The sequence below is a fragment of the Aplidium turbinatum genome, chromosome 3 (genome assembly GCF_918807975.1).
Source record: "Aplidium turbinatum chromosome 3, kaAplTurb1.1, whole genome shotgun sequence".
Taxonomy (NCBI): domain Eukaryota; kingdom Metazoa; phylum Chordata; class Ascidiacea; order Aplousobranchia; family Polyclinidae; genus Aplidium; species Aplidium turbinatum.
Window position 1 is genome coordinate 26,121,490 of NC_137474.1, and position 21,116 is coordinate 26,142,605.

The 21,116-nt window shown below is 37.1% G+C and overlaps 2 protein-coding genes across 2 annotated transcripts in view; one reads left to right on the forward strand and one right to left on the reverse strand.

The window, feature by feature from the left end:
* Positions 1-5,879: 5,879 nt before the first annotated feature.
* LOC145766659 (zinc finger BED domain-containing protein 4-like) lies at positions 5,880-7,902 on the reverse strand. The gene is made up of 2 exons (XM_082578372.1): positions 7,058-7,902; positions 5,880-6,948 (listed from the first exon to the last, which is right to left on the reverse strand). The coding sequence occupies exons 1-2, from the start codon at positions 7,900-7,902 to the stop codon at positions 5,880-5,882; spliced, it is 1,914 nt and encodes a 637-aa protein (XP_082434498.1).
* A 3,919-nt stretch (positions 7,903-11,821) lies between these two features.
* The window catches only part of LOC145767112 (uncharacterized), a 54,344-nt gene continuing 45,049 nt past the window's right edge, over positions 11,822-21,116 (forward strand). Inside the window, exons 1-2 of the mRNA XM_082578868.1 lie at positions 11,822-11,888; positions 14,432-14,474. Of these exons, the coding sequence (XP_082434994.1) occupies positions 11,873-11,888; positions 14,432-14,474 (59 nt within the window). The 5' untranslated portion in view covers positions 11,822-11,872. The remainder of the gene's footprint in view (positions 11,889-14,431; positions 14,475-21,116) is intronic.

Genomic DNA, 21,116 nt, shown 5'->3' on the forward strand with positions numbered 1-21,116 from the left:
TACACACAAGTCATCTGCAAACATTAGGTGATTCAATGTTCATGCTGAAGACGATTTGGGATCTTTTTGGGACGTGACAGTTTCAATGACTCAGGGTTGCAATCTTCCATTAGCCTCTCAGCATTTACAAAGACACGATGAAATTCTTCTTGATTGCGCAGATGGCGGAGCAGTAGCCTACTACAAAGTTCAGCACCTTCAAGCATGCCAGCCACAGTCACCTTGCAACCCTGCAAGGCTTTGTTAAAACGTTCCAGACACTGAATGCAGACAATGCCGCTAATAACCTAAGCACACTTGACCCACGAAAAAAAGGTTTTAAAAGCCAAATAGAAGTTGTTGCTACATTTGAATCAAGTTGAGTCACGGCTGCTTTCAATACCTACTGACTTATTATTATACTGATGTTAGAATCATCAAGCACTGCTTTTACAGCAGCTGCACGTGTGAGCAATCTGGTTGGACAAATTGGTTTCAGTTTTGATGCAGCCTGAAGCAAAGACTCTTTAGAATAAAGATTCAGGTAGGTACATATGCTTGAATTTTCCAGAAACCTTTTAGCCTATATAGGCCTTAGCTTTCCAAGTTCTTGTGTGGAACTTGGAGCATCTCGAATAAACGGCGAAGCTACAACAGCTTTTGGTACGATTAGATTAGTAAATATGTGCCCCACAATGCACTTATTTAGCAAGAGGTTGAGATTTTTTATTTCAGCTTGACAGCTACGGGGTTTACTCGGTCGGGGTTTCCTCCCATAAAACAAAAATGTTGTCCCCTCCTTTCAATAGATTTTAAACGTCTGACTAATAAAATTGTGACATTCGGTTAATATTTTCCCTTTTACGTTATAAAAATAATGAAAAAAAATGGTGGGGACATGTAAAAAGATGGTGGGGACATGTCCCCGCTGTCCTATAGGGATCGGCGCCCATGCACCAATTGGCCGATGCTCGGTGTAAATTTGCTAACAGCGCATCTAAAGTCATTTCCGGGCGCACCTAGTCGGTTTCGATTTTTTAACTTAATGTTCATCATGACTGACAATCCCTGCTGCTCGCATTCTCACCTGGAAGGGAAATTCAGTAGCTGTAAAACAGCATGGGAAGCTAGCGTTGAATATGAAAAAGCCATATTGAGCCAGAAGTTTATTGGAGAACATTCCTTGTAACTATTAATCTATTTTTGAATATTTTATTTCGATATATTTTTAGCTTGCAACTAGCATTATTCAACGCTATTTGTAGCTTAAGCTATAAAACAGTAGATGATATCTATCAAGAGCAATCATTTGACATAATTAACGCCCACTGTCCCACAGCGTTGTACGACTTTTCAAAGCAAATGTGCTCCTTGTTGACAATTGACATGACCTGTATTTTGAAGATCGTAATGACACGAAACAACAAGAATAGTTACGGAGCCTAACAAAAAAATTAGCTTCGGGAATTTTTTTGTAAACAAAATCAGATAAGCAAAATATAGCCTAAAGTTGTTAATTCACGTTTTTGTGAAAAAAGGAAGCTACCCGCGTACCACCTGAAAAACCTTCGCGTAGCCTACCACCAATCCATCAAATAAAAACAAACTGAACTGATTTTTAACGTGTTGACGGGGGGTGGTTGGATGGAAATTTTAATTATTTTTTGATCAGGGGTCTTAGAATATACTGTTGTATTCTAAAATCATGGTTAAAGTTGATATTGAAAAAAAAGCTGATTAACCCGCCCCCTTAAAAGGCCAAACCTTGCAAATAATTCTTTTTTGCGCCTGTGTTTTTGCTGCATAGACCTATAATTATGCAAATAAAACAAACGTTAAAGATTTTTCAAACGTAAAATTCTAGTATGGATGGTAGAAGTAGGGTATTCCACTGTTCCTAAATTCTACTTGCACGTTAGTTGCTACTGAAACTTCTCTTTTCTAGGGCGAGGAATATATGGTTGACCTATCTAAACATAGCAACATTTTAAATAATTCTTTGGGACCTGCTCTTTAGCTAAACTGTTTGTGCTATTAGGGCTTAATTTTAAATTTTGTGTTTTTGTTTGAATTTTTTGTTTCAACACAAACTGTAGCACTACCTAAAAATAGTCCGATACGACTAAAACGACAAAGTGACACTTGCTTTTCACGATTTCTATGTAGATTTTTGTAGTTGTCGTGGTTACCTAAATATTGTGTAATCAGCGACAAAACAAGAGGTATTGTTGCCAAGTTCTTACTGAAACTGGCTAAGGCTTACAACAGACTGTGGCAACTGGCAAGTGGCAACAGGGAAAGTGAATTTGGTCTGATGTGTGAGTGGTAGTATGGTACAATACCAATCAGCATGGAAAATATAGCACCATTAAATATATTTTTATTGAACTACAGACAGGAAGAAGCAAAACGAAATAGGCTAAATCATCTATTCAGCTTCAAACGTAAAGTACCCTAGCCCAGTGTTTCCCAACCAGTGGGTTGCGACCTATTGGTGGGTCGTGAAACTATTTCAGGTAGATCGCGAAGCATTTCTAAATGTTACTGAATGTTAAAATTTTGGCAGTGGCTATTTGACCGGCTCCGGTCTTTTAATCTGAAACACTATTTGACCGGTCGTGATGTATTTTTCTTTCATCTTTCATTTTCTCTTTCAAAGCAAAAGACAAGAGGAGAAAAAAAGTGCCTATATAAGTTCTAAATTCAAAAATTTTATTCAACTGGATCAGTGGTGCGTACAATATTTCTCGGGCTGGTGTTCTCGAGGGAATGAGTTCGATACTACTTGGAACAGGGTTGAGAAAAACCCGGGTTTTTTTATGTTTTATTGGGTTTTTTTAAAAAAGATGCAAAAAAAAAAGGAGATTCATGCTTATTTCACCTCAAAAGTACTTTTTACGAGTGAAGTGCCTTTCACTCACAGTACATGCTTGCATAACTCAATAAAATAATGCACTAGGGCTGTTGTTGCTTGAATGTTGCATCATCCATTAGTTTCAAGATCAAGTTGGATGTTGCATCATCCACTGATTTCTATACCAAGTTGATGCTACCGTGGTAGAAATCACATTATTGCATCATTTGTTTAGATTTGAAGGCAAGAAGCATTTATGCCATCATGTTTAAATTAGAGATGTACCGATACCAATATTTTGGCCGATACCGATACCGATATCACTTTTTTAGGCCGATACCGATATTTTGCCCGATACTTTAGTTTAGTGTTACAAATAGAAGCAATTTTGGTATTTGCAAGGAATTGTATCAAATGCTAAGTTTGACCTGTTTTTTTAAAGGTCCCTTACTCAGATACTTATTTATCTTTATCCTGCATTGCGGGAAAGCGGACTTGAGCGCTATGCATCGGTGTACGCCTTTCGACATACACCTGACCCACGCTGCAGCCGACGGCAATGTCTGTTTCCGGTTGTCTACTCTACTTATGACTTAAATTTGGTACTACCCATTACTCGAAATCGATCACTGGGTAGAGGCAATTATCGTAAAGTTTCTTGCCCAGAGAAACAACAGCAGGTACGGGTGGCTGGAGTCGAACATGCAGGCTCTCGACTGCGAGCCCAACGCGCTAACCACTCGGCCACTGCTGCCAACCAAGTCAGATACTGAGCTTTGGGGAATGAGAAGATATAAGGTTCTCATTATACTAAGCCTTCGGCACTAAGGAGAGTAGGGTGGCCAGTTCCTCTCTCTCGGCCGCCTTTACTTCAGCAACTATGCACACCCAATTTATTACACCCTGGGTATAGGTGAGCGGTGTTTATCAACAACCAGCTGAAGCCGGGAGTCGAACCAGGTTTGCATAATTGGAAAGCCAACGCCTTATACGTTGCACCATCCCACCGCCAAGTTTGACCTTATTTGCATATAGAACTATTAAAAAAAGCCTTGAATTGGCATAGTTTATTAAAGATTCAAAAATTCAATCTCAACCGCATTGTTGTGTCATAATAGTAGGTTTTGGTAATGAAAGGCCACCGTAATTGAGGACTGGGGTATAAGGGAAGAAACATTACATCATAATTGGGGTTTCTGAAACATTAATATTTTAGGGTTTGCGTAAACTCTCCAAATAGGCTATCATAATTCATAATAAGATGTAAACCAAGTCATTTGTGTAGTCGAACAAAAACTATTAGACAAGTAATGTGCAATGTTGTTTGGTTGAGAAGCTTTTGCCGGGCCAAGACTACCCAGGTAGCAAAAACGTATAATTTTGCATCTTTTTTATGTTACTAAACGTTTAAAAAACCCATGTACGGTAACTTGGTTGTTTTTATAGTAAGCTGGTTCTATCAGCTTGTGATTTAATATTGTTATTATTATTATTAAGCTTAAACAATGTCATGGCAGAGTAAGTACGCTGCGCAACGAACTCCCATAGTTATCCCCACTTGCTGCTGACAAGTCAAAGAACATCTATGTCTTGTGATGTTGCCGATTTGCGTCACATTTTTGTGTTTTTTTATAGTGATAATTGCTCTTCACTATTTCTGTTGCGTTACTTGGTGTGGTGTAGCACGTGTCATCACACACCACCATCTCTCTTGATAACAGCGCAGTGTGACTTTGCGGATTGCCTGGCTTGACTTATACTTGTTTTCTTTCGTGTTGATTCATTCTTTATTTTCAGTTAACAACAGTGTAGCAGTGCAATCGGAAACTTAAAGACTTGTTTAGTTTGTCATTTAATATTCCGTTAACATTCTTTACAGCTTGTTTTCAATTGCATGATAATCATGTTTTAAGTTTATTGCAGTAAAAAAGCCTACTTCACAGAAATGAGTTCGTTCGTTACATATGATACAATGTAGGTCATGTCAATTTATTAAACGTAAGAATCTTAATTTAAGTAAGAATCTGAAAGACAGCAGACATCTTCCTCGTCCTAAAGACCTTTCAGTTGATCCTAACTCCGCTGATGTCCCTACCATTTCTTAATTTTGGTTTCAGGCTGTCACTGACGACATGCGCTACACCACACTTGGTTTGCGTTAATTTAATGTAACGAAATGTTGGTCCGCAAAAAAACTTCAACAACAAATTTATGAATGCTGATTACGAAATGTTGCATTGATCACTTGATGTATTGCAATGTTAATATGTTGTCCAATGTCCAGTATAACAACAACCGAACCAAAGCATGCAGCAATTGAAAATTACAAACTTAAAAAGTAGACATCACAACGTTTCATTCAAATTAACAATAAATAATTACCTTAGTGTGATAAAGAAACCAGGACCGAAAACTTCCACTGATTAAATTATGAAAGTCTTGTGGTGGGTTAAGAACAGTTTACTAACTCGGAGCGTTTGTATCGGAGAGCAAGGTTTGCTCAACTCAATACTAAACATACATAAATCAAAGCCAAGAAACATTCTGTTCTGAGAAAGTTTTTTTTTATGTGAGACTACGTTCGTGATTCCTTCGTCGAGGTGAACCGAAGTTATGCATACATTGCAAACCATTTCACTTTATAGCCTACTACGAATTAGCCTACTTCGCATTAGTCAACCAAACAAAACAAGCGAAGCATATCAGGATAATGATACTGATGAGCTCAAAGAAATGGAAGCACAAGATACGCATAACCCACTCTAGAATACTACAAAAACAAAATTACTGAATAAAAAAATACCTTACGGTGAAAGACAACTTCTACTCTAAAGAGTGTAGGTCTACCACACAATGCCACAAAATAGCAAGCTACTGCAAAACATGCATGCTATTGCTTTGTAATCTCTACAGGTCATGGCTAACTGCTACAGGTCAATGTCCAATGATACATTACTGCGCAACGATTATTCCATTAAATGAATTAGCCTACAGAGAAGGAATAGAAAATAATAGAAACGACAAGCGTTAAAACACTCAAGTTAACTTAATAGTCGAAGTTGAAAATTCTTAGGTTGTAATTAAGAAAGAGAAGTTTTTCACCAGAATCTGCGCTAAGGCGATTTCTATGGGGCGAATACACATTGCCACCAATACTAAATAATCGTTCGCTCTCCACTGAAGATGGAGGAGCCGATAAAAATTTAGTAGCTAAATTGCTCAAAATTGGAAGTCCGTGCTTGTTGAACTTCCACCACTCTAATGGATTGCCCTCCAGGTGTTGCTTATTCATGGAAAGGTACCGATCTATCTCACTGCAGATGTCTGCATACGTTTTCAGAGACGAACTGTTTGTCCCATCTGCAACTTCAGATTGTGACATAAGGTTCTCGGCACTGTCACTTGCAGTCACGGGCATCAATAACTCGCTATAGCAGGATTCAAAATTAAAGTCTAATAAATCAGTGCCTTCAGCAGTGTCATCTTCCTCTAATTCCACTTCTGGGATAATATTTGAAGGTGTGGAGGTCCCAGAATCTTCTTCACAACCCTTTTCCCATTCGTTACGTTTCTCAAATTCTTGTTGGAATGCTTGTTTGATGCTAACCAACGATGTTTTTGTGCCCTCAGCCGCATTTTGAAATAGATTGTCTTTGAATCTCGGATCCAAGAATGTTCCCAATACCATATTGGTATCATCTAAATATTTTTTAAAGCGATTGTTGAAGGATGTTGTTAAAGCTGTCAGCATACTGCCTAGGCCGGAAAACCGTGGGTCACTTGACGCCTTTGTTGCATACAGCTTCATGAATTTGATATTAGGAATGATGTTTGATGCCGTACTTGTCCTCTCAGAGAGAGCTACTGTGGTCTTATGAAATATCTTCAACAGGTTAGATAGTTTTCCAATGATAGACCATTTGTTGGCATCAAAAACAGGAAGATTGGGAATGTCAAGGGTATAATTGGCAATTGCCTTTTGCTGTTCGTACATACGCTCTAACATTAAGTAGGTACTGTTCCACCTTGTGGGAACATCCTGTATTAACCTATGCTCAGGAAGACCATATTGTTGTTGGAGTTTCTCCAATTTGTTATAAGCCAACGACGAATGACTAAAATGAGCAGCAATTTTTTTTGCATTGAGATATGATATCCTTTACTACTCTTTGTTCAAATATACAGTCATGTATCACCAGCTGTAACGTGTGCAAAAAACAAGACAAACTAGCAAAACCAGTGTCATTAACACCCTTCACAATGTTTGGCCCATTGTCACTTATGATCAAATGAATTTTGTAAGAGGGTATGTTGAAGTCTTGTAATGCACCCCGCAAGGCTTCCGTGATATGGGCAGCTGTGTGAGAGCCTGGAAATGGCATCACTCTCAAAACAACTGTCGCCTGTTCAAAGTCAATGTCAACGCAGTGAGCGGTCAAGCTGATGAATGAAGTATTGTTGTTACTTGTCCAAATATCCGTCGTGAGACTAATATTCTCAGCTTTGGAAAGCAGCATCTTTATTTTTGCATTGACCGATGAATGAATGGATGGCAAAATATTTTGTGAAAAATATTTTCTGCTGGGTAACTGATAGTTTGGTTTTAATTTCTTTATTATTCTCGAAAACCCAACATCTTCAACAATTGAGTATGGTTGGCAGTCCACAGCTATCATTTCACCAATGAGGTAATGTATCTCTTGCGCCTGAGTGCTATTTATATCCCAAATGTTTCTTCGTTCAAATGTTTCTTTAAGAGTAATTTGCTTACTGGGCCTACTATTGCTTGGACAAGGATCTCCAGTGTTTTTCGCGGCATTTGGTAATTCGGATGATTTTCTTTTTCGTTCCGAACGCTGTTTTTCTTTTAGCGTCTGCTTGACTTTTATAAATTCTTGGCTATGTTTATGTTGTAAATGTTTTATCAAATTCGTAGTGTTGAACGTTTTTCCATCTTTTCCACCCCTTGACACACCAGCCTGGCATAGGTCACATATAACTTTCGCTTCATCGTCTTTTGAAAGTTTGAAAAAATTCCAAACAATGCTTTTTTGATGTCCAGTAGCCATACATATAAGGAATTATTGAACAGTATGAACACGTTACAATTTAGCACTTATAAATATTATTTAGCAATTATAGGTCGATCTCGTGTATAGGTCGAATCCCTACTTTGTAGCTGAAAATCGAAGATATTTTTCTCTCGTGTAAAAGTCGAATAGCTTATTCCCGACTCTACTATTCGGTAGTTTCATCTAAATAAGTTATTGGCATGGATAAATGGTGAGGAAATTTCGAAGTAAAGCGTAGAGCAACTTACGCTGCTGGAATAGTCATGAAATACATGTACTATTCACGGCAATATAATAAGTAAACCAGCTAAATTAGACGCGCTATTTTCAAACGAGATCTTCAAGCTGTGAAATCAATTATGATGCAACAGAACGCATTGTTTTGTTATCAGACGTATGCGTCGGCAAAAAACTCCTAACTTCATGTTCATGACAAAAACTCAGTCAGCAAATGAACATTCAACGCTGGTAGACATTGAATCAATATTAAAAATAGGCTAACGTCCGCCACCGCCAGCAACTCGGGCGAAAAAGCTTATTCAGTGGTGCGAAGGAGAACTGTAACTTCTGACCTGAGCAGTTGAACTCAAAACAAAACTAGGCCAGCAAAATGTGCTATTATGACTCCCCATGACGTTCTTGAAGCTTGAAGATACTCGCAATGTGTGAGAATTAAATCGAAAACTGATAAAAGAAAAGGTGTTTAATGGTCTTGGTCACAGATATTGCCTGCATTAACGATGTCTCTTACCGTTATTATCACCTAGCCAATAGGGTGGCTCGTTTTTGAACTTTTCTTTTAATTCACTCAGGGCATAGTGGGGAAATGGTGCCAATGAGTGAGAAAAAACTCATGACAAAATTTGAGATTCGTAACAAATTGTCTTCAGCCTCCTCATGGGACTCAAAAATCGAAAAATTGGGTCAAAAACGCAATTTTTCCAAAAAATTGTTAGATATAGCTAATTGACCTAAGAAAAAAAATTGAAGTCATTTGAACTATTCCTTCAGCTTCCTCACAGCTTCTGAAAATTTCCATTTTGCTAAAGATTTCGCAATTTTGTTTGTGGTTACATAACTGCAAACTTAGTCAGTGAAAAATTCAAATAAAAGACGTCACTTTTTTCTACCAAATTAACCCAATTTCATTAACAAATGACGCAACAGCTCAGGGCAGGTCTATAAAGAGAAATGCAATGACGTTTTATAGTTGGCAAAATGTCTAACGTAATTATTGTATTGTGTAACTACCCACAAAAATGCAAAATTTTCAGCAAAATGGAAATTTTCCGAAGCTGTGAGGGAGCTGAAGGAATAGTTTAAAACTTTAAATGACTCCAATTTTTTTTCTTAGGTTAATTAGCTATATCTAAAGTCTAAACAATATTGTATCTACCCAAACTAAAAATATTTTTGGAAAAATTGCGTTTTTGACCTCATTTTTTGATTTTTGAGCCCCAGGAGGAGGCTGAAGACAATTTGTTACGAATCTCAAATTTTGTCATGAGTTTTTTCTCACTCATTGGCACCATTTCCCCACTACCCCGAGAGATTTAAAAGAAAAAGTTCAAAAACGAGCCACCCTACTAGCCAACCTGACATCATTGTTTTATGCGGCCGCTAATCGACTTTAACGATCATGGAATGTTACGTAATAAGAACGATTATATCCTACACGCAAAAATAAAAAATATCGATTGCTTAAATCAGCTCTTTTTGCTGTTTTGTCTCGTGAGCTTTGCGTATTGTTCAACAAGTGTATAAAGTTTAGAATTGACAAAAACTCATTAAATTTGAAAATGAAGTTTGAATCACGGCAAATAAACGTACGGTACTCAAAACTTTTACTTCGGCCGACGCTGTTTCACACTCAGTTTTCTAGGTCAGCAACAATTTTGTCATTGCAGCAAAAATGCGTTAATTTTGAAGGCTGCCGAGCTGGAAACAGCTTGTCCAATGTATAAGTCGAACCTGGCTTTTTGCGGTAAAAATTACTTGTGAAAATCTCGAACTATACTCGAGTAGGCTATAATAAATAGGGTAATAAGTAAAATTTTGAATGTTAGGCTACAGAACAAAAATCGCCCGAGGCTAAATTTTCATGTCAAGTTAAATATTTTTGCTTCTAGAGTGCCCCATAATTAAATAAGTCACGCCATAGTTATGCTACACCACTGTCTGTACAGTATAACTCCTATTGCAAGCAGGCTAACCACAGTTGATCTAAACTGCTTAGTGGATGAACAACGGAGAATGACTGGTATTTAAAGCGCAGATGAACAAGAAAAAAAAACAGTTCCCGAACTTCATTGAAATGCTGCATGTTGCGCCATAACATTGTTCTTTGTAATACCGCTTTGAAAGAGGATTACGACTAAAGAATGGTTGGTCTTGTTAAAAAGCTGAATTGACAAAGTCGAATCGATGAATGCCTATTGCCTATTGAGTTGAATGAGAATGTTGATAAGTTGGTGAAGGCGAATGGAGTGAAGTGGTTTGGGCATGTTTTGAGAAGTGATGAAGATGATGTTTTGAGAAGAGTGCTGGAGTTGCAAGTGGAAGGATGAAAGAAACAAGGAAGATACAAGAAAACATGAAAAAGGCAAGTTGAAGAGGAAAGCAGCAAGATGGACTTGGCAAGAAAGGACATGTTAGATAGATCAATGTTGAGGCTGGATGTGAAGACAATTGCAACACTTGGAGGTGAATCCCGCCACCCTAAGTGATGGTAACATCACCGGATTAATCGAGAAATGTGTAATCGAAAAATGCGTTAAACAAACAAATAAAGCAAACTCAGATATTAACACACATAAAAAAATTTATTCTCCATAGATGGTTACATAATGTTAAACCCAAAGCTGCGAGACTAAACCTTAACCTGATGTTCTACCACGATTTTAATCAAAAGTAGATAATTTATTGATAAATTGCACAACATCCGCAGAACTAAGGTCATCAAGGTGCAAGTTTATAGTTCTAGTACAACAATAAGGCTCAATGTCTGTAGCAACCATAAGATACAGATAGGGACAGATAGGCACCATCCCTAGATACAGACTGCAAAAGATGAAAATTTAAGTCCATGAGGGATAATTTTTCAGAACAGCTTGATAACTTAAGAAATTATTAAATAACACTACATTACGCTATTTCAATTCCTGACATATATTCAAATATAATGCATTGTTATACTGCAATGCATACTAAAGCATATTATTATTAGTTTGTAATCAACAACTGAATGTCTTTTTGATTAGGCAAGGTTTCAACTAAAATTTTTAAAGTACCGGCGTGGCAGGGTCTGCTACTATTCGGCTAATCCGATTCGGCTAGTTCCCTATTCGGCTACAGTCTTTTTCGGCTAGTACTCTATTCGGCAATTTTTTGAAAATCCAACAATAATTAATTTAACGATCCAACAATAATTAATTTAACTTCTGTTTATTTAGAGAATTTTGTATTTTATTTCACAATATCGTTTCTTTTGCATTCCGACTAAGAAAAATAAATTGAAATAAAATTTAGCGAAAAATGTTTGAACTATTAAATTGAAATGTTTGCTTACATAAAATCGGAATGTCGAAAATGTCGCAATGCAAAAGAAACGATATTGTGGAATAAAATACAAAATACAATTCAAAACTGTAGCTGAATAGGGAACTAGCCGAATCGGCTAGTCGAACTAGCTGAATTGGACTAGCTGAATCGGACTGTAGCAGAATAGGGAACTAGCCGAATCGGACTAGCCAAAACGGGCCATTCCGGGCGTGGCAAGCATTCATGTTTTATGTTTAAAAACCTAATGTATCGTAATGATATTATTGCAGTTTTTTTAAACACAAATTTTGCTACATAATATTACTAATTATAAACACTGCAGTTTATATCAAAACAGTCTTGGCAGCTGTAAAGCATTCAGTAACTGAAACAAGTTTTGATCTTCACATTGTCTTTCAATGCTACCATGGAAGAGGTCTCAGGTATTGTGTGATGTAAATTTATACTTATTTTGTTGTTATATTTGAATGAGACTTTACTATAATAACCATCAGTTGAAGTAACTTGTTTCGGCCACAATACACATATAAAAACAACAATTACATAATTTTTATATATGAGGTATGAATGTAACGGTTGATCAATGATAACATGTTATTACTTAACAAGACATCGTTGTAGGCTACAGTTATTTATTACTTGATATCCACAGACACTGACATAACTAGGCAAATTGTGTAAAATTTGAAAGAATCATTGTAAACAACACCTAGTACGTATACTGGAAGATTTTATGTGCTGTACTTTATAGAGCACACTTGACAAAAAGTTTAAATTTTCAAAAAACTTGCCAATGCAAGGCCAATCGAATGAAACACTGATGGGTTGCTTGTGTTGTAGCATTTTTTGCAAAGACGACAAATTTTATGGCATATTTGCCAACTTGGCATACTTTTCAACATGTTTGATTTATTTTCTTTGTAGATTAGTTGTTTGTAAGGGTGCACAGAAAAATTGGCATGGAAAAAATGGCACAGAAAAAAGTGGCACAAATGCAAAAGAGGAAAAAATGGCACAATGACACTTCCTTATTTGTTGAATTTAGAAATCATGGACACACCTCATTGTTTTGTGACTTTAATCAAACAAATAAATGGAATTAAGCAGCAAGCGAACTAAATTACAATAAAAAATGCGTTGTTTTATGACTTATCACCTGAGATATGACCTACCTAACAGCAGAGGTCAAGGAGACAAATCATTTTTTTGTGACTTTAATCAAATAAAGAAAAGGAATTAGGCAGCAAGCAAACTAAATTACCGTATAATAAAAAACTGGTTCAGGTTGATGACAAACTCACTGTTTTGTGACTTATCACCTGAGGTGTAACTTATCTAACAGTAGAGATCAAGGAATTTGACATCTCATTGTTTTGTGAGTTAATCACCAGAACATCTAAGGAACTCGCATATCATTGTATGCACTTAGAGGCGATGTTAGGAAAATCGGTCAGGTCTAAAGAACTTTTATATATAAGACCTAGGTAACAAACTCCAGCCAACATTTACAAAGAAAGTCATACAGAGCAACAAGGAAAGAGCGAAGATGTGTTACCAAAGGAACATGTACACCAAGGAGGTTGATGTACACCAACCCTAACCCAGGGGTTCAACTCTCAGGTGGAGATGTGTTTGCCGGACAACAAGGTGTTAAGGAACCATGACTACAGACCTCGAAATGAGGGATCCCAAGACTGCTATCCCACACAACCACTGTCCTGGACTCCTGATGATGCTTCCATCTGTACTACTAAGGTCGTCAACAAGATGAAGAGGAAGGTGGCAGAATCCTAAGACAAGCCCTCATCTATCTATGCTGACCATATGCAGACCATTGATAACTCTGCTAAGGCAAAGCTTTGTGACCAAGATTCAATCAAGAGGACCCTCCATACCCAACGTTCCAATCTTCTTCCAGCAGAGTCAGCTTCCCTTCATGAACTACGTGTCGAAGATGATTGGATGCAATCATCTGGATGTAACCCAAACCCATGACTCTTCTACGACAAATGTCCGCCTGTCTTATCATCTTTGGCACAAATGCAGCACTTGAACATATGGCTGCAGCTGAGGTCTGGATGATGGATGGTAACTTCACACTGGCACCACCATAGTTTCTTCAAGTCTATGTCATCCGAGTTTATCTGGCTCAGACATCTGTTTCAACCGTCTATGCTTTCCTCCAGACTAAGAACCAGAACATATATAAAGAGGGCGGTCTCCACCATGCTGGCACAAGATACTGTAGGCAAAACTCCTAAAAAAAGCGGAAGACTGTCTACGTTGAACAACAACAATGCCTGGAGAACCTCTTTGAAGACCATGTACATTGTGGAGCGCAAGACAGTTGCACAGTTCTTGTCTGATGCCGGTCTCAGTATTCGCTTTGGAGATGCCTAGTGTAAATTATATGAACAGTAGTTGGCCAATGGCCATTCTAGATAGACATGTGGACAGTTTTTAAATTATGATCAACATCCCATTTTGCACAGCCATGCAATGTTTACATGGCATAATAAATACATTTTTGAAAAAAGTCACAAAACAATATGTGTTTGTCATGAAGTTGCGTATTTTTGTTGTAATTTGGTTTGCTTACTGCTTAATTCCTTTTCTTTATTTGATTAAAGTCACAAAACAATGAGGTGTCTCCTTGATCTCCAAATTCAGCAAAGAAGGAATGTCATTGTGCCATTTATTCCATGCCTTTTTTTCCTTGCCATTTTTTCCTAAAATTGTTGGTATGTTTCAATGCGTATGAATGAAGACTTAGTAGCATTCTTTTGTCAGATTAGCCACAAAAGCTATCTCAACCTGTTTGTTTCCTAGATACAGCTTCAACACTGCATCAAAATAAAATGTTGCTAATTTTTTTGTTTGTTTATACTGTTTGTTTGACTTTCAGTTGTGCTGTTTCATTTATATACAGCTTGTGCAACAGAATTTCAATGTGCTTACTGTTTAGATATCCACTTCTCCAGCTCTGCTGTGGCGGAAGAGGACGAATGGTGAGAGATCATGTGATAAGTAGTGGCATGACGTTTAGCAAGCAGTTTGTGCAAAACTGTTTTCTTTTGACAAGACATATTTTTACTGAGCTGTGCAGGGATTCATAGTATAGGGATCGCCAACTCGGCTGAAAATCCGACAATCGGAGTGTAAAAGTGTTGCCAGATATTTTTTATATTTTTAGAACAAAATATTATTTTGGCATTTTTAAAGAGTAGTGGTCGCCCAAAGCTTGTCCGTTTAAAACTAACCTAAAGTTTAAAGTTGCACAAGATTGAGTTAAAGTAGTTTGTAGTTGTGTAACTTTGCAATAAGAATGTTCTAAATTTATGTACCAAACTTAAATAAAACTTGCAGGTGTAAAAAAATTATTAGAAACCAGTTAAGAACAAAACAAATTGAGAAAATTAAAATACGCCTCAGGAATAAAGAGCTTCATGTTTTAAGTGTTGAAGCCGGTAATTATTTTTCAAGTAGGCTTAATATGTTTTATGTACAAGAGAGGGTAAATTTTCCAAAAATATGATAGTTTGATAAGTGAACAATAAAATTGCTTTAGATTAGTTTTAAAATATTTATTTACCGGCAAGTTTTGGGCAACTACTACTTTAAAAATGCCAAAATAATATTTTTTTTAAATATAAAACTATCTGGCAAGACATTTACACTCCGGTTGTCGGATATTCAACCGAGTTGGCGATCCCTATAGTATGAATCCCTGGAGCTGTGATACGTCTCACTGAAAAATTCTTTCACAATAAAACATAATATGTGTTCTTGCCAGAACATCGCGATTATAGGTTACTTGTAAGACCTGAAAATGCCTAGAATAGTGAAGGTGCAGTTTATCGTGAAAACGTTTGTGCTGAATCGGCCTCACAGTATTTCCAGCGTTTCGTATGTCTTCCATACATCGACAGTTTGAGTTACTCTATTTGAGAACGATTCACTGACAACCCTTCATTTATGAACCATAGGCATACGAAGCCGAGCAACGTTATCAAGTTTAACATATTAAAGATAGGCAGATATTTCCAACTTAAGTTACCTACGTCCTTTGCTCTATGTTCTAATGTTGTGTATAAATTCAGTTGTTTGCGTGATGCAAGCCTGACATACATCGGTATGCCAACAAGACATGTATCGACTAGAGCTGGGGAACACTTGAATTTGAATTCCATACAGGAAAGTGCCATTAAAGATCACATTTTTTCATGTACAGTATGCAAAAACAACGTTTCTATAAAACAATTTGAGATTATGTCCAGAGGCAGGTCTGAGTATCAAACTAAAATCTTAGAAGCCCTGTACATAAAACGTAACAATCCACCTTTGAACAGACAATTGTATCGTTGCGGCTCATCTTTCTTGCTCTCTGTATTTTAAAATTAGTTTTTTCGCACCTTGCCTTTCTACCACATCATGTGATCTGTTCAACACCTTTTGATGCAGTTACCTTTGATTCTCGCAGAGCTTACATCGTTGAGTTTGAGCTAGTCAGAAGTACTGTGCAGTTTTTGTTTTTTCCTGTTTATAGTTATAATAACCAATTGTATTTTATTCAGATGTAGTAAAAATTGTATATATGTTATTCCTGAAGAGGGCATCGTGTGATGTCGAAAACGTTCGGTATTTAATTGTTGCGTAGTTTTGTGTTTTTTGTAAATATAATAATCTTTAATATGTTAAACTTGATAACGTTGCTCGGCTTCGTATGCCTATGGTTCAACAAGACAAATTCTCTACCGAAGTCTACCTCTACCGAAGTCTACCTCTACCTCTACCTTCATTTATGCTCTGTTAAATCCTTCCTCCAAACAAACCAATCAAGATAGATGACATTGCGCGCTTGTATTCTTTGGATAACCTCAACAGCGAAGTAAGCTTGTGGAGATCTTCGTTGAGCGCTGAAGCCAACAAAAAATGTTTACAGGAGCTTCCTTTGAGCTCTCAGGATTACCCAAGCGTGCGTAACGCAATCAAAATCATCATGGCGTCACCCGCAACAACTGTTGAAGGCCTTGAGGCTGAGAGGTCTTTTTCGTGCATGAAACAAGTGAAGACATAGTTATTAGTTATGCTAAGCGATGATGTCCGATCGCCTTTCCGACTTGTGTGTGCTTCATTGCCATCGTGAAAGGATCAATGAGGAGATGATCCATCGAGTTGTCATGAGCTTAGTTGGCGGAAAGCGATGAATAGAGGTTTGATCATAGTGCTATTTGCTTATGCTTGGCATGGACTTTCTATTGTACACCAATTGGGACTTTGATCTTTTAAGCAACTAGTTGATTTTGATATTAATCAGTCAGTTTTGATATTAATCCGTCGGTTTTGATATTAAGCAATCGCTTTTGATATTAGGCAGTCGATTTTGATATTATTCAGTCGATTTTGATATTAGTCAGTCGGTTTTGATATTAAGCAGTCGGTTTTGATATTATTCAGTCGATTTTAACATTATTCAGTCGATTTTGATATTAGTCAGTCGATTTTGATATTAAGCGGTCGATTTTGATATTACAGCCCTCGAAATTAGCTTCCATCTACGACTGCAAAAATATTGCCGTCGCCAAATCAACAAACCTTGGATTGCGGCGGCAATTGCCGTATGCTTTAATCAAACGAATTTTTTTGCGCTTTTCCATCGTGTCACATGGCGGTAACCCAGAGCATTACGCAAGCTATTTTATGCGCTGACAATGCTCTTGTGAACTGTAAAAAGTTTGCAACCTTATAAATAGGCTACTGGCTTGATTGTTACGCAAAAGTTATTCTTTCATCGAATGCTTATTTTTTACCAGTGTGGTTGCGCATATAAAAAGTGATACAAAATTAGATAAATGGTTCTTTGGCAGTAAAGAAAAATAATCCTTCCAATCATATGGCATCGCGCGTTCATGAACAGGCAGTTTTGCGTCTTCAAGTATTCCAGTGACGACGTGACAACCTTTTTCTCTGATACAGCATCCAATGATTCCGATTCCGACTAGTTCTTTATCCAACAGACTTGTGTTGCTCGCAGTATCCTAATTGTGCCGAAATAATGTTAATGTACTATATACATAAATCGAGGTAATCTTCTATTGATTTGTTACCGGTACCTGATTGAGCAATTAATGTTATTTCATGATAACTCAACGTCGCTAGATGTCGAATTAATGTAAAACAAATGTAAATTTGTTATTGGGCATTGTTGTTACGCGATATAACCCGCCGGAAAAATTAAATCGATTTGTGCTGACTCAAACGTTGAATCAACCCACAATTAACTTACTTTTTCCCCCCCCCCCAATGAGTTATTTAACGTGAATCACCGTAACAGCGTGCGTATCGCGTTTCTCGCTTTATTGCTACTTTTGGTATTATTACATCACAACAAATCAAACAGTGCGGTTGTGATAGACTATTCGATTATATTTTTCTCTTCTCGTTTAACATGTTTTGGTACAATTTTTTTGTAATAAACGTTCACAGCAATTGCCGAGGCAATTTCAACTTTTGCCGTTTGGCCTTGTCAACGTTTTTGCAAAGTAAAAATATGCCAATTTCGAAGACTGCTGAGTGCTCACAGCAAGTAAAATAGTCCGAGGTGAGGCCTTGGTGTGATGTTTCTGCTGATTAAACTCCCACTGCGAGTAAATCAAACAGGAAGAAATTTTGAACAATTTTTGTCCGAATTAAGTGCTCGTTTTGCGAAGGCATTTTTATTGCCGTAGCAGAATGACCATTATGACGTTTGCGGCGGCGTTTACCAAGGCAATTGCTGTGTGCCACTGCTAATTTCGATGACTGTATTATGCAGTCGGTTTTGATATTATTCAGTCGATTTCGATATTAGTCAGTCGATTTTGATATTAGTTGGTTGATTTTGATATTATGCAGTCGGTTTTGATATTATTCAGTCGATTTTGATATTAGTCAGTCGATTTTGATATTAAGCGGTCGATTTTGATATTATGCAGTCGGTTTTGATATTATTCAGTCGTTTTTGATATTATTCAGTCGGTTTTGATATTAAGCAGTCGGTTTTGATACTGTTCAGTTAATGATGTAATTGTATTAGATAAGGTCTTGTGCAGTTAATGTGTAGTTTCTGTTGCTGTGATAATAAGTTGTATGTTCTTAAAGTATTTGATGATATATGTCATTGTGCGATGTAGATGCGTTGTTGGTAGGCTACTATTGCGGGTAATGATTTTATGATGCTGATTTTGCTCTTAAGCCGTTGTTGAGTTCCTTCCAGTGGCGATATTGCTACGATTGTGTGATCGTTCCAACAATGAAGTAAATCAAGGCAAATGATATAAATGCGACACTGATCTATTTCTCTTGTTGATTTTCTGGTGCGTCCCCGTTTTATCTAGCCAATCGAGGCTGTTATCTGTGAGATGGGACGTGAACCCACTTGTTAGCTTTGTGTGATGTGTAAAAAGCCATGATGATTTCCCAAAGTACAAAAGTTCTACTTGTACCACACAGTATAGCTGATGGTGATTTTGATCTGCTAGCAGCTAGATCATCTTCAATAAACTTTCTTCAAACACAATCAAAAAGCGTTTTCCTTCAACTGCCAGAAGATTTATTGTACCGTACCATCAATAAATATTCGAGCCTAAACGTATTATCCCTTGTCTAATTTAAAAGATATGCAAGAACCCTCTCTGAAGGGATTGGCAAATGTGGGAATTGAAGCGTTCAGAGACAAATTGATTCTGGAACAAGCATCCATGTCAAGTTGCTCACTGAAGCGTAAAGTTTTGTTTGTGGAATCGAAAGAACAAATGGACATAATTGCCTAAAGCAAAAGATAAGATCAAGAAAATTGATGAAAACCTTCAACACAAAAAAACGGTTCGGTGCATGAAACTTTTTTTTCTATCTTGACACTAAAAATCTAGACTGATATCTATGGTATAATAATTAATACAGAAAAAAGTACGTTTTCCATTTTGGCCATGTGTAATGTAGATTTGATTTTTTTACTTGTCTTTAGGCTGTTGATGCATTGTCAGACATGGTCAGTAGTAAAATGCTATTTTACATCATCTTCAGTTAGAGCTCGACCGATATCACTTTTTCAGGTCGATACCGATATTTATAAAAATTTTAGGCCGATACTGATATCAGCTACGAAAAATTTGTTACCAACAAAGTTATTAAGCAACAAACCAGTCCAAGAAAGTTTATGCATTAGTTGCTGTAATGAAAAAATCATTCTTAACACTAATCACAAAAAACACCAAACAAAAAAGAAACAACCCAGGCCTCGAAATTCGTTTTTACTGACGGCGGACAAACGTGTCTGGTCTGAATTCTTCGCCATTTAAGAGCTATGGCTACGGTACGGTTTAGAAGGTATTTTAAAATTTCAGCAAAGGCTTTCATCAAACCAACGAGATGCACTTGGAGAGTCAAAGCGCTGTGTAGCTGCAATATGCCGCATAACTGATTAACTTCCACCGAACGAGGTCGTGTGGCTTCTTGCGTCACAATGCTCTGGGCACAGGTCGGAAAACTTCTACAATGACGCTACTATGTATGATCTAATTTTATAACGAATCTTGCCTTATCAATATCACTCGGAGATCAAAGCCAGACATTGTGACGTAAGACTTGAAATAAGTTGTGCGTGGTTAGTGTAGAAGTACACCAGTACTCCCATCGATTCTTAGTGAAAAATTTACCTTTGTTACACTGATTCAATGTCATCAATCGTTGAAGCAACGTAAAACTCGAAAGTTTTCCTGCTTGAATGGAAGCTAAGGGATACAGTATTAACATTTTCTAGATGCGCGCACTAGAATGGGTGGGAAATTATATTCTCGCAACAATTGTTCGTGCTATGCAAGAACATTTGAGCAACTTGTGTTTCTTTTAAAGGTATGTAATGTATGGCTGGTTTTGAGTGTGCTTTTGCTGGCCGATGTTATTTTGCTGGCCGATATGTATCGGCCGATGTTATCGGCGAAAAATAGCCGATACAATATATCGGCTACACCTGATATCGGCCGATACATATCGGCTGACCGATATATCGGTTGAGCTCTATCTTCAGGTTTCTTCTTCTCATGTAGGGTTGGAGGCAATGAAGTGCCAAGTTTTTGCATTTAAGCATAAATGTCTACAAAGTATTTGGTATTTAAATAACATTTTAATAATTTATTTGTGTTTTGAAGATTTAAATACAATACAGTATAGTGTATATAGATACCAGATTGATTTAATACTTTAAAAATTTTCAGTCAGTGAATTTTCTTGATATTTTCTCAATGATGAAATTGTTCAACAGTGACCACCAAGCCAATTAACTTACTTTGTAAGATGTTTTAATTAGGGATGTGCCAATTACAAAATTTTTGCCGATTCCGATGCCAATTCTTAAATATTTGCCGATTCCGATACCGATTCTTTGGTTAAATGATTAAAGCTGCTTTTAGTTGGCGCTCTACAAGTGGTTGCAATTTTGTTACAAGTTGCTGCCTTTGAAATGTCTAAAGGCGTTCACTTTGTTGCCTGCTCTAGACAGCGTGATTTTTTACGGTAAGTTCTTCACTTCTTGCACGCTACAAAGTGGTGATAGACACGCGTTTTACTCGTTGCGGAAATCAGTTTAAAGAGAAAAATCGCCATCGCTCACA

Excerpts from the sequence above, each read along its gene's own strand:
- LOC145766659 (XM_082578372.1), bottom strand. The coding sequence starts at position 7,902 with ATGGCTACTGGACATCAAAAAAGCATTGTTTGGAATTTTTTCAAACTT. Across the intron at positions 6,949-7,057 it reads GACACTGGTTTTGCTAGTTT|TCATTCGTCGTTGGCTTATA; the intron begins GTCTTGTTTTTT and ends TGCTCATTTTAG.